At 32.0% G+C, this 14,423-nt stretch overlaps 1 protein-coding gene and 1 long non-coding RNA gene across 2 annotated transcripts in view; one reads left to right on the forward strand and one right to left on the reverse strand.

Moving 5' to 3' along the window:
* The first annotated feature begins 324 nt into the window (after positions 1 to 324).
* Positions 325 to 5,863, forward strand: LOC149795802 (uncharacterized). The gene is made up of 2 exons (XR_016422415.1): positions 325 to 945; positions 3,955 to 5,863. It is a non-coding gene; the product is annotated as an uncharacterized LOC149795802 (long non-coding RNA).
* Positions 5,864 to 12,537: 6,674 nt separating this feature from the next.
* LOC149795803 (uncharacterized) overlaps positions 12,538 to 14,423 on the reverse strand; it is a 54,451-nt gene continuing 52,565 nt past the window's right edge. Inside the window, exon 14 of the mRNA XM_089963857.1 lies at positions 12,538 to 13,323. Coding sequence (XP_089819983.1) covers positions 13,312 to 13,323 — 12 coding nt within the window. The 3' untranslated portion in view covers positions 12,538 to 13,311. The remainder of the gene's footprint in view (positions 13,324 to 14,423) is intronic.

Here is a 14,423-nt window from a genome sequence, read left to right on the forward strand (position 1 = left end):
AGCTCTCTCTCTCTCTCTCTCTCTCTCTCTCTCTCGTATTGTTGCGATAGGAGGCAGTGCAACAGCATTATGACCAAAACCGGTCTAAGAGAGACAAATCAAAATAATGTGGCCACATGAAGGTAATATAACTTATTTGTGTCCCTTTAATATCCTGGACTGCGTCACCAGATTCGATTTAGTTGCTCGTAAATCTGACAATTGTTTTTATGGCATAGTATTAGCCAGTGAATACAAAGGGGTCTGGTGGAAAGTACTTTAACGTCAGGTTTTTTTCCTCGAGTATCCATACAACTCAGATAGTTTTGGTTCTTTAGGTAAATGACATACCTACCTATCAGACTATCTGCACGCAAACATACACACAAAAACACATAAATACATGCAAACTAGCCAAATATTAAAATCTGCATATATATTTCTCATGTTACTCTCCACAATTCCGCATGATATGTTATTAATTTAGAAATATGCCACAACTCTATCATAACTCACAGCTATATGTACATATTCTATTTGCAATTATCTCCCATGATAAAGTGTCTTTATTTCAGCGATTGAAATAAATGTAGAAGAAGACCTTTTTATCATAGAAGCCAACAATTAAACTTTTGATGGGGATACTTTGTGCCCTTCATCTGAGTGCGTGTAAAACAATTATTGATGACAACTTGGTCTCAGTTATTAAATATTCGGTTAAACCGTTTATATTCGCATTTTACCCAGATTGTGCCAAGTAAAATATTTTGCTTTTGTGCAATTGTTGTTGTTGATTCGCGGTTGAATGACAATAACCGGTGGAGGAAGAATCCAGAAAAGCCTGGTAAGCAACACCGACCTGCTGGAAGCAACTGGCGATCTTTTTCAAGTACCAACATTTGCAGAGCCCTAAACTTGAACGCACCACCCACGCGAGTAGAGGTGAGATGACAGTGACCGGTAAAGGTAAGGGCTTTGCACTACTCGGCTTGCCGGGGCCCCTCCTTGAGTGTCTTCCAGTTATTAATAAAATAGACGATAGTCTTGATTTATGTAAACTCTACCTAACATACACATTCTCATTTACTGGTAATAGCAAATAAGGAAATACAAAAGGAAACTAACTAGTGCTATAATAAAAATAACTTCGCGTACCTTCCCTTAACCAATATTTTTATTATTATTATTCCACGAGTAAATATATCCATCACTGTAGTCCGGTTATGTTAAAAAGAGTCATTTATCATACTCAATATTACCAAAAGAAAACCACAGTTCATATTTTAAATTAGGCTATCAACAGTGTTTGGAGATCGCTTAACCTACCAATATGTATCAAAGGAGTCAAAACGCTTTCAAAATTTATTGAATGTCACCGCTGCTTTAGCCGGAGTTATTCCCCTTTTTCCACTAAGGTTTTTTGCCTGATAAATGTTTTCGTAGTCGAGTTATTGAGACAATCTGGTATTAAATTAGCTTACGTGATTATTAATTAATTATATAATTCTTACTATTCGGAGATTAGAACCCAGGTCCGCGAGTAAGAGGCACCCACCGCCTTGCCTGCACAAACGAGACCATATTCCCTCACGACTAAGCACACATTACCAAAAAATAATGTTACTCAATCTGTGTTATATGCACTAGTGTGTACCAGACACACTGGCATGACGACCTAGTAATAGACCAAGTCTAAGAGTGGGGTAAAAATTATCTTTAGATTCATGATCTTTTAAATGTGTTAGTCATCTTCAGTGAACAGCACAAAATTATTTTATTGTATTTTAAAACGCATTGCATACGGCATCTGTTTAAATCATAGTTACTAAACATCTGAGACAAGCAATAAAGAAATAATAAAATTAGCTGCCATATTTCATACGTGCAATCTAATGATAATTTCCGTTGAAGGATTTAGTTCTCCAGAAAAGATGTCATTATTTGGTAAATGGACATATCCCATTAAGTTGTGTACCCTTGAAAAACATGACGATCTATCCTAATTATCTTTGCGATCAATATAGAGTAAAAAGTATTTGATCTGCCTAATTCAAAGTGTCTCAAACTAAAGAAAAGTTTTCAATCTTTTACGCAGAAAATGCATAGATTTTGCCAAGAATAACAACACCTTAGCAGTTAATCACAAAATTTGAATGGACCCCTGTCATCAAAAGCCTTTGCATCTTACGGCTTTGGCATCCAACATGTATTACTAAATATGGCTGCAAGTCTACCTCTCAAACATCTGTTCCTCTTTCCTTTGTATCTATTCACATAAATAAAACAACATATGTCTGATTTTATACCTTAAATTTCTGTCCATGGACATATGTGCCGTATTCAAGATTATTAACTAAAATACACTTAAAGGTTATAAGTAGGAAATGCAAACAAACACTGAGGAAAAATTAGACTTTTTGACAACTGGATATTTATTACAAGATCGTTCAAACTTCCCTTTCATACAAATGTATGTTTTATTCAAATACATTAAATGGTGGGAAACAAGACTGGTTTGCATATATTTTCTAGAGTAAACTGCGTCAAAGATACTTAATGCAGAATTTGGTGTGCTAATGTAAAGACTTTTCTTCTAAGGTTCTGAGCTTGTTTTTTATTTTTTTAAACATAATATGCAGAGAAGTCTTAAACAACCTTTTTGCTTGCATGAGGTTACGAAGAAAGAAGATGTGTATATTTTCAAAAGCATTTGTTTTGGTAGAACTCGTGAAGTGAGTAAATATCCACTCCAAGATAGCGCACTCTGTTACCAAGGATATCCATTTAATTTCGATTCTTGGATACAGCTTAACACGTACGCGGCTAAAAACGATGTACAAGTCGCGACCATGCTGTTAAACACTATTGCATCTTCTTCTTAGAGTCCATACACAGCAACAGGAACAGACACCATGGGTGAGGTGCGGAGGAAGTGTTCCTCAAATCAAATTGTATTTTTCTGCTAAATCTTTGTGGTGTGGTGTGGTGCGTCACTGAAACCACTATTGAAATTAAAAGTTTTCAACAAGGAGATAAGATAAAGAATTGTAAAATATTTTACACTGTAGTTGTATTGGCTATCTTCTCTCTAATCATTAGATGAAATATATTAACGGTAGCAGCATTAAACGCTACTCACATATCTTCAAATCACAGTAGCATCTTCCTTGTAAATTAATCGTTTGGCATCAAGTGACTACTTGAACACAACCAGCTCTCAGTGTTGTGTGCTAAAACGACCAATTTATCTCAAGCCGTACATTTTGATCACTAATATCACTTGGTAGTACATTCGGTAGATATAATTTATCCCACTAAAGTCTGTAATGTAGTTCAAGCTCAAACCAATTTCGTCATGGAAGACAATAAGAAAAGAAGAACAACCTCCAGTGATTTGGACATTTGCGATTGCTAAAACAAGATACGCTGTGCTATGTATATTTAAGTTATACTGTCTCCTTGATTTTTGCCTACCTGACTTTTGTCATAAATGTAAAATGGTAAATAATATGTTTGTTAAATTTTGAGTTCAAGGTCAGTCTTGTTTACAGTTATACTAGAGTTTTCCTTTTTATATCTATTGAAATGTGTAAAAATAGAAAATTGGTAAAGAATTAGGTATTCTTGTTTCATATCGGTTTTTTAAAATCTTTGATCAGAGTTTATTGTTGTGTTAAAATATTCTAGAAGTATTTATTTAAATTATTCATTGCATATATATGGTGCTCTTTGACCTTTTGGACTAGAAGCCTGCTTAGAGATCATTGAGAATTCATTCAAAGACATTCTTGAGTACATCACAGTGGTGCATTAGAGCATTCAAGATTATTGGAATTAATTCGAAGCGTTGGGGATTATTTGGGATTTAATTCACAGTACTGTCTTTTAAAGTTTCTCTTTGCAGTCTACAAAATAAACTGTTTGGTGAACTTTACTTAAACTGTTGGTTCACTTCCTTTCTCTTACATTTTTAAGACCTAGATGGTGACAACTAATAATTGTGCGAATATGTGCCAACACAAAACTCAGCTTGTCTGCTATATGACCATGGATGATAACCGGATTAGAATCCCAATGAGTAGAATTTCAACTATTCCCGCCTGTGACTGCCTCAAAACCTAGTAACGTTGAAACCAAAAAGCTAACTAATGATTAAATGAAAATGAATAAGAGTTACTCAATGTTCTCAGTTTAAAGTAGCTCCTGTCAAAATGTTCAAGCAATCGGTGTTCAGCCATGTATTTATACAACAAAGCGGTTAGCAACAACATGGACACTCCTTTTCGAATTTAACAGGAAAATCAAATTAATCGAGGACAGAAAATTAGGAACACACATCTGGATGCCTCTGTGATGTGGAAACCTAACACTTATGATTCCTTCACCTTAACATTGTTGACAGAAGATGACGATTTTCATAATATTTGATTTAGTGACCGCCAAAAATTGTTAAATGGTGCGAATGTACGCCTGAGTCTGAATCTAAGAAATTACGTGTTTCATGTCATGGCTAATGTCAACGACTACAACACGAGCATCAAAGAAGCCAAACTTGACGAGTGATGTGTGACGAAGAACATTCCCACGCTATTAAGCCAGACCACCTCATTATTTTACACTTTGTTGAAAACAGTGAACGTCATCAGACAGAATATTACAATAGAATAATACGATAACAATATGGACATCAACAGTATCAATAAAGCGATCCTAAACTATTAAAAAATGAAAATCTAGTTCATGGAAATCGGACAAGCATTGTTTTCTATTCAGTACAGAAGTCACAAACATTACGTGGTGAAGAACAGAAAACTACTGAACACTGTCATGAACGCAGGTGAATATGATGTTCCGCATTCAGAACAGATGTCATATACCTCAGTTTCAAGTGAACAGGAATAATAACATAAATATATGGAAGACAAAGTCATGGACGTGGACAAAGAGGATGTTGTCTTTCAAACCAAACGTAACCTAACACCAATAGTAACGTCACGATGACCAGAACAAGAAAAAAAAACTTCGAATCCTGTTGTGCTCGACATTTGGCTGAATGAGTCAAACACCTGACGAAACAGCATTGCTATGGTTGTTACCTTCATCAATCTAGTCAAGTGCCAGACAACATATATTGATCAGTGAAGAAAAAACATTCCAGGAATATATGGAAGACACATGGAAACTCATGACAGAAAAAAGATCTTCATTATGTGGTATAAAGACATACGTTACAATTCACTACTTATAGACGTATTTTGTAACCAGGTGTATAGATGCTCTCCTGCAACAGAGTAGCAATAAAGCCAACTCATGTATTTTATTGACAGACCTTTATAAGGAAAATGACGCATGTAAACTACTTATCATTAAGTGTAAAAAAGAATACCTAGCACCTTAATTTCATGTTGACTCATATTTCGTACAGAGATTCTTGGAATTCAGTGGTGTGTGTTAAAGATTAACTTCCTTATCAAATACCTTAATACGTTTGATCGTATGTCATCAATAAATATGACTGCCATCACAAAGGAATCGGGAGGGTTAGTTTCTACTTTGCCAAAGACAACAGTCTGGAAAGGTCTGATACCTTTGGATTACCTCATTTTGATGTCAAATGACATTACAAGAAGAAATGCGGTAACCATCCAAATCACTAATGTGACATTAATGTGACATTACAACGATTGATTTCTATAGTGTTTGAATAGCACTGCATACATTCTTGTAATCAATATAGTCATGGATTCCCAGTAACACATGTACTGATTTGAAATGATGCCCACATAAAAAGGCGGTTTTCTGAACATTGTGGCTATATATTTGCTTTACCATAGAATGGTAGTGGTTGTTAATGACAGCATTAAATGGTACTAGAACACTAAAAGTCTAATCTTACTCCAATATGTTTTCATGCGTTCATATATAATGTTTGGCGTTTTTACGTGAAGAGAAAAGGGTTGAGCCATACTCCTATATATGTATTCTTTATTAATGTATGAGTGAGATTGTCTTGTTAAAAATTCTGATTTTCAAAAATGGTGATAACTGGTTCTGTGCAAAAATTATTTAACCTTTGTGCTTCCCTCCCCCCCCCCCTCTCAATCTGCAACGTCACAATAAATCTTTATTTTCTACAACTTACTACCAAAGAAACAAATCTGCCTAAAAAGCGTTAACACAGCAAAACAGATTGCATCGATAATGTATAAAGCACATATATAGGGCAACATTCCCAATGAAAGAATTAAAATTGATGACTGCAAAAAAATAATAAAATATCCTAAGTAAATTATTATGTATAATGTCGACGGCTCCTTTTGTCTACAACACAATCAATGCTTTATTTTTCATGGTTTGCAATTGTCTGTTAGTGTCCTAAATGTACTAAATATACAACGGTAAATATGCCTTATTTGATTCACGAACTGAGAAAAATGAATCCATTTTTGACAAAGAATTTTTTTGCAACATTACAAGGAATATTAGCATCAGCAAGCCTAATTCTGAAATAAGTTTAAGAATGTATTTAACTTTAACACAGATACAGGGAAACATTTTCATTCATCAACCTATAAGCAGAAGTTGAAACAAATGAAATGGTCTAGTGTAAAGTCAGTGTGTGCATGAAATCTAGGTTTGGCAAAACTTGCAACAAATTGCGTGAATGAAGAACAAATCTGTCGCACATGACATTGAATATTTGTGAAATAAAACGTGCTAACATATAGATGATGTTTTAATGAAAGCGTTACAGCTACGACTAAAGAATGGAAGGAATATAGTATTACAGTTAATATCAGAACATCAGAACACAGAATGACAAAGAAGAACAAACCCTGCCAGCGAAGAACAAAAAGAAAAAAGAAAAGGCAGTAAAAGAGAAGAAAAACGGAACTTCACCATCCAATTTTTTAAATTTTCTTTTGATTCTTCAGGAAAATATGTCCAGAAATTATCCAACTGTGTGTGTAATAGTTGTTTGTCATCACGACATGTTGTACTCAAAATCTGGCTTATTGAAAATGTCTGTGTGAAACAAATGTAGAACAAATATTAAACTAATAGTATATAGATATTCATGCACCTTTAACAAATAACTATTGACTATAACTTATTATTAACAACAGTTATTATTTTATTAGAAATAACAATTTCATGCAAATCTTAATAATGCAGCTAAAAGTACTAGAGTAAAAGAGCAGCATTTGGAAACAATTCTTCTTGGGCTACGTAGATATAAATAAAACAAACGCTATAATTAACTTTCCCATGTAAAATCCAAAATTATGACATTATATTTTATTAAGTATGAAGTATTTACATCATATATTTCCAGGACTTCATATATAGGAAGGCCATAATAATTCAAAGTGTTTTCTTACAATGTTATTACTTTATGTAAGTAGCTCTTTACATGGTGATTATTCAGTTTGTGGTGAGAGTTATATTCATACAATTTAATAAGTCAAAATAACTATAATTAGGAAAAAAACCTAAAACGTTTTTGCAGGACAAGGACATTGATTATAAATGATGTGCAAATCTTTTGTAAAACAATCTCATATTACAAGAAAGCATATTTTATGTTACTTTCTTGCAAAGCAGCTATTAGGTCAGTTCATGCAAATAACAACCCTGTGAGCTGTTTTGTCTGGAGATTAACCTGTAGCAAAAATGCATGAATCAGTTCTGCATGAAACATTGCCAAACAAGCAAATTATAAATTTGAAAAGAAATTATCTATCTTGCTTACCATGTAATATCTTCAAATCATTATCCTGGCAATAAATATTATAATCATTTAATAATATTGTCTTCATCTTTGTAAATGAGTATCAAAAAATAATCCCGAATATTTTTTGTATCATCCAGTGCAAACATAAACTAGCAAGGAAAGAGGAGAATACTGCGATAATTCTATTTTAGGCCGTTTAAGCTGCATTGATGTATATAATTTCTGTTCTTGGTTTTCAATCTCATATACATGACCTAATTGTTTGAAACAGTTACATAAAACAATTAAGACATGATGTAACCTTTGTTAGTATAAATGTAAAAGATTTGAAGATTACCACCGCCTCCTCGATTTTGTGAATCCAACGTTAGTGTGAAAACTTACATAGCAGTCAAGTTTCCAAATTGCAGCGGAGGCAGTTAAAGATTGGTTACACTTTATGATTTGTATGCATTTGCTATACTTAGCTTGGATCGTTATGTACCTAATATAATCCATTTTAGAAAACATAATAAATTTCCCCTTTAAATTGGAACCAAGGGGAGTGTTAGGAAATTCGCAAGAAGGTTTTGATTTAAATTTATTATGACCCTCATGCGATACCAAAATGGGCCATATGCAAGTGATATAACTGTTTTCTGGCCGAACACATAATGCTTTTGTTTTTATTTTTCCTCCAATTTTTAGGGCAAGATATGAGCAGTACATTTGTCTCAAACAGACGATAATGGCTACAGATTAATAATACAGTTTCAATCCACAAAATCCTTGCTAAATGTTTTGCTTTATCTTGTTTCAAATTCATGGACAGGTGAGAGGACAGTTGCAAAGAGTTAACAGAAATAAAGATGTGCAAAACTTAAATATGGTTTTGCAGAGTCTTAGAAAATGCTTGAATGTGAGGTTGGCCTCCTAATATTAATTTCATTGATAATTATATAAATGATGCTGATCCACCATCATTATTGCCTTTATTGGTAGAAATATAAAACAATTTCAAATAGTCTATTCCTAGATCTGAAATAATAATTATAAGTTGTCATTAGGTATCTATGTCATTACTATTATTGAAAAAAATGTACTTTGCATGACATTGCTCAAACCAACTCTTCTCCTTCACACAATGCAAAACACTACCATTGAAAGCAATTTTCATCCCTGCTGCACAGCTACAAGGACTAAAATTGGATCTCGTTTATGTGTACTTGTAATGCATATTCTCAATGTTCTACCCCTGCTTATCAACATTGCCTCTGGGAATGAGATCAAAGTATTTTCTTCCATATCACAGCTAAGGTCTATAATGAGATTTAGATTTAGTTGTATTCCCTTTTAAATAAGCTAAAGCTTCACAGAACCAATGACTGAGAGGAGTCACTTTATTGTAGCAATTTGTAATGAGTTTTCATTTCAACCTGTTCAAGTGTTCAAGTTTATGTTTAAATTTCCTGTGAATACCAGTAACAAAAATAAGGTCGGCAACCCTAGCTTGGTCTACTTTGTATATACAAAATCTGCTGACCTAAAATAATCTGATTTTGGCTTCTGTGATCAGCTTGATTTGTAATAAAAGCGTTGTATCTCACAGCCTAAGTTCACACTACTAACTACAAGGCGTGTTTATTTACAACCCATGTTTATATTGCCTGATATCTGATATTGTAATTTGTATAAACAGGCACTGATGTATCCGGAATAAGTAACAAGTTATAATTGCATAAACAGCATTAACTTACTTTAAGAATACGTTTTGTAACCCGTGATATTGTCATTTGCATTCACAGCAACTTTTTTTCGAAAAATAATGTTTATTTACTAATATAGTTATATTGTTAGCCTGGATATGACACATGTTTAGCTATTTTGCGCCATACACTCTGTCGTGTATGATTTGCAGGTGCTTTCAACCAATTGATTTTTTTCTTTCTCTATTTGTGATGATTTTGTAGGGTCCAACTGACAGCCAAAATCAAAATCATTTATATAAATTCAAGAGTACAAAGTTATTTTCTTCCGCTGTATTATCCAGTAAGCATTTTATTTGGCCTCTTTATTATAACATGCAGTAGTGGAAAGGGTCCAAATGAACACAATTTGTTTTGTTATAGATGATGAAATGTGATAGGATAATAAAAATCATTTATTCCATATTCTCCCAAGATTGAGCACAACAACAACATGTGTCCTTGGCTTTTAAGATGGTGACCTATAAGAGAATAGCAATCTTTATGCGGCACAAGCATAAGTTGATAACAAAATTTCACTGAAATCTGTCCATATAAGTCTAAATTAGTATCTGGAAAAGAAATACCAAACAAATTAGTTTTAGAAATAGTCACATTAATATTCTTCCAACTGTTTAGTAAAAATTAGCAGGCTTCTTTGTTGCATTAACTGGATCTTATCAAACTATGTTAATTTGAATTTATGTTATTTGGCAAAAATGAAATGCAAAGGTTAAATTTATATTTAAGAACAATGACCTTGACCCTCTATCATTTAAACTCCAAATTACTAGGAATTTCTTTCAGCTAAAGTAATTACATAATTCAAATTTCCTGAGGAATGATCCTAAAGAACTTGAAAATTCATGCAGAGGTTTAAAGCAAAATCAATTCTTATGTAACAGCTTATCTAAGCTTCAAATCCCTGACAATGAAATATGTTGTCTTCCTTCATTTGTTAAGTGAATGCTAAATCAACATACATGTATCCAGTTCTGATGAATTTATCTCAGCATAACTTAACTTAATATCTTAACTGGAAGCCAAAACAGGCAAGCCTATGTGCATATGCCCACATGCTCAAAAGCAAGTGAATGTATGTATGTGTGTATGTGTGTGTGTGGATGGATGAATGGATGGATGGATGAATGGATGGAAGGATGGATGGATGGACGGATGGATGGATGGATGAATGGATGGATGTGTACACACACCGATGCTAAAGCATTCGGACTCCGAACCCACTAAACATCCTTATATTTAAATATTGTATGATCAACATTTAAAAAACAACAGAAAAATAATATTTCAAACATGGATTGTGAAATTTAAAAACAAAAACATTGGTAGTAAATATTTTTTTAATCAACATTACAAAATACACATTCAAAAGAAAAAATATGAGCAAAGTGGGACATTAATTTTTCTAAATACCAGCAACAATTTGTTGGTAAAAGCCAAACTTTTTTGTTAAAATGACACTGGATAATAAACAGTTCAAAACTTCATAATGAACATTATAAAAGCACCAGTTAACAGAATAACAAATAATTTAATACATAATAATGAACATGTTAAAAATCTGTAGGAAACATATCTGCAAAGACTAATAAGTCATTACATTTTCAAACAACTGAAAATCAATATTCCAAAAAATTACCTAATCAATAGGTAAGAAAAACTAGAAGGATGAGGAATATAAAACCCCTCCCCAAAAATAATTTTCAAGAATTATACAATATCCTTTGTATGATCAGCATTTCAGATTACTGATAATACATTTATTTTTGTGGGTATCAGCTTTTACGTTTATATGTTTGTGCGTGAAGTTCAAATTTGAGGATGGGTCATACTGTTTCCAAGAATAGATCCTTGGTATCAAGGGTATTTAAATTAACGGTTTTAAAAAAACACAAAATCACAACAAATGAAATGTCACACGTATAGCAAATTCACATCAGCTAAATAATTAATGTTTTAAAACACATAATAATTTACATTTCCATAACACAAGATAAACAACAATTCATCAATACCAGATACTTTCAATAATACAAGATATTTAGCATTTCAATAATACAAACTAAATAATCAACATTCCAAAAACTTTCAATAACACCATATAATCAGCACTTAAATAACTCTAGATAATGAGCATTTCAGTAATATTAAATAAGCCAAATTTCAATGATAATCAACCTTTAATAATGATATATATGCAACACTAAATAACCAACTATTCATATCTCTAGATAAGCAACATTCAGTTAGATAATCAACATTTCAGTGATACTAAGCAATTAAAATTAACATAGTCAACAATTTAAATAATAATAGATAATCAACATTTCATTAAAATACTAGACAATCTACACTTCAATAATACTATATAATCAATATGTCAATGATAACAAATAATCAAGATTTCAATAATATCAAGATATCATTATTTCAATTATACTAAATAATCAACATTTCAATTATACTGACCAATAATTTTTCAATAATACTCGATAATCGACATATCAGTAATACTAGATAATTAATATTTTAATAATACTAGATAATCAACATGTCAATGATAATATATTAACATTTTAATGCTCCTAAATAATTCATATTTCAATAGTACTAGATAGTCAACATATTAGTAATACTAGAAAATCAACATTTCAATGAAACTAGACATTAATCAACATTTCAGTGATATTTGATAGTCAGCATTTCAGTGGTACTAGATTATAAACATTTCACTAAAATACTAGATAATCAGCATTACAATAATACTAGATAATTAACATTTCAGTAATATACTATATAATCAACATGTTAATGATACTAGATAATAAGGATTTCGATGATAATAGATATCAACATTTCAGTAAAATACTAGCTAATCAATTTTTCAATAATACCAGATAATTTGCATTTCAGTAATAATGGATAATCAACATTCAACAATAACAGATTACCAGAATTTTAATAATATTATGCAATCAACATTCAACAACTCTAGATAATCAGCATCCCAATACTAAGAAATAATAAACATTTCAGTAATACTGGATAATCAACATTTCAGTAATACAGAATAATCAACAGTTCAATAAAACTGGATAATAAACATTTCAAAGCATCCAGATGAAGATGTTTAAAATAAAACAATGATCTAGAGGTAGTTCTTATTTTTGTATCGCTTCCTTGATATCATATATACTTACTGTAACAATAAATTTAAACAGACAGTTATAGTATTGCACAACACAGGCAATGAAAATCTGCAGAGCTGACACAATCTGAAAGTGATAGTGTATAAATTGCACTATTTAATGACAGCAATTTGTACATACTCTGGCACAGATAAGACTGTGGCATGAATTTGAATGCTGTGTCCATATCTGCTTTTCAAAATTAGTTATGAGAATACATGAATAATAAAGACACTACTACAGTATGGCATAAAAATGATAAATCAAATCTGCACATAATAAATACTATGTCAATAAATCTGTGCAATATCTGCATGCAACAGTCAATACAAAAATTTCCAATGTCTATGTCAGTTGTAAGTCATATTAACATTTATTTCAGTGTATTTTGACCAAGATACTGAACAATTCTTCATGGATTAGTAGTAACAGGGCAAGGCAGGGCCATATCAAAAATGTTTTTTATATCTTTTTTTATTGGTACAGTTTCAACGAAATGTCAATTAATTATTTATAGACCTGCATTTTTCTTCATACAGCTGCCCCCTCTCTGGGGAATCACCTTTCTTCTGGCAAAAATCCCTAGTTGAAACGGCAAAGTTATGGCGGATGGAATTGCTCTCATACTTTTGTTATGTGTGTTGTCTCTTACTTGAAGGTCTTCTCAGGTCAGCTTCTGAAATAAGTTTAATACAGCATATCATAAAGTATGTATTTAATGAAACTGTTTTGATGATGCTACAATAATCTCAATGGTCTTGTGGTTTCAACTAACATGTCATAAAGTAGGTCATTTTAGTGGTGTCAAAAGTTCTGTGGTTTAGTAGTCTCATATTGAAAGATTTGCTGAAAAAATTAAGCCAAAATGTTTACCCGTTTATACAGCTTTGATATAGACCCATAATCTCTTATTGGAATACTTCTGTACTTCCATCATGTTACTATATGGTAAATTGCAACATTAACTATAGATACTATTCAAAACATTTTTTTCTCCATATAATTCGTGATACTGGAGCATAACTGATTCATGAATAAGTTCATCACTGTCAGTTATATCAAAAGTAAAGAATATTAAATTTTGTCCAAATTATTAGAATAATCAATACCAAAATCCTAGTCTATCAAATTCAAAGAGGTTTATTAAATGTTTCTGCTGTACAGAATGATCTTAGGCAGAAGAATGATGCCATTGAAACAATTCTAAGTGATTTTTAATGCCAGTATAATACAAATAATTACTTTCGTTTAAAAAACAATATTAAAGAATTTTGCCCAACAAAATATTGTCACAGCATATTTCTGAAAATGATTTATTAAAAACTTACTTATTGTCTTGATAATACCAACACTTAATGGTAATTCCCATTCAATTCTTATGGTAAAGTTTTGTTTCATCAGGCCCTCAAACAAGTATTGAACTTGGATAATGAAAACAAGTGGTTGTTTCATGCATGCTTTTTAATTTAGGTTTGTGCTACTTATATTTAGTTAAAAAGTTATTATATGTGTTAATACACCAACACACAATTACAGCATAAAGGAACATGTTTTGAGGGACTGATGTAATATGTCCACAGTAAAGACCCTGACATTATCATACAGTCATAAGGGTTTGATAAATGCAGGAGATAGGCTCTGACGTCTCTTTGACTTGTGATTTGGGGCAATGTAATGCTAACACAATAAGGAAAACATGATGCCCAAACAACTGCATGGAATAATTCTGAAAAACATTTTAACTGAGTATCATATCAAGTTAACAAAGGTCATTTG

The sequence above is a fragment of the Sinohyriopsis cumingii genome, chromosome 7 (genome assembly GCF_028554795.1).
Source record: "Sinohyriopsis cumingii isolate HCF-2022 chromosome 7, ASM2855479v2, whole genome shotgun sequence".
Lineage (NCBI taxonomy): Eukaryota > Metazoa > Mollusca > Bivalvia > Unionida > Unionidae > Sinohyriopsis > Sinohyriopsis cumingii.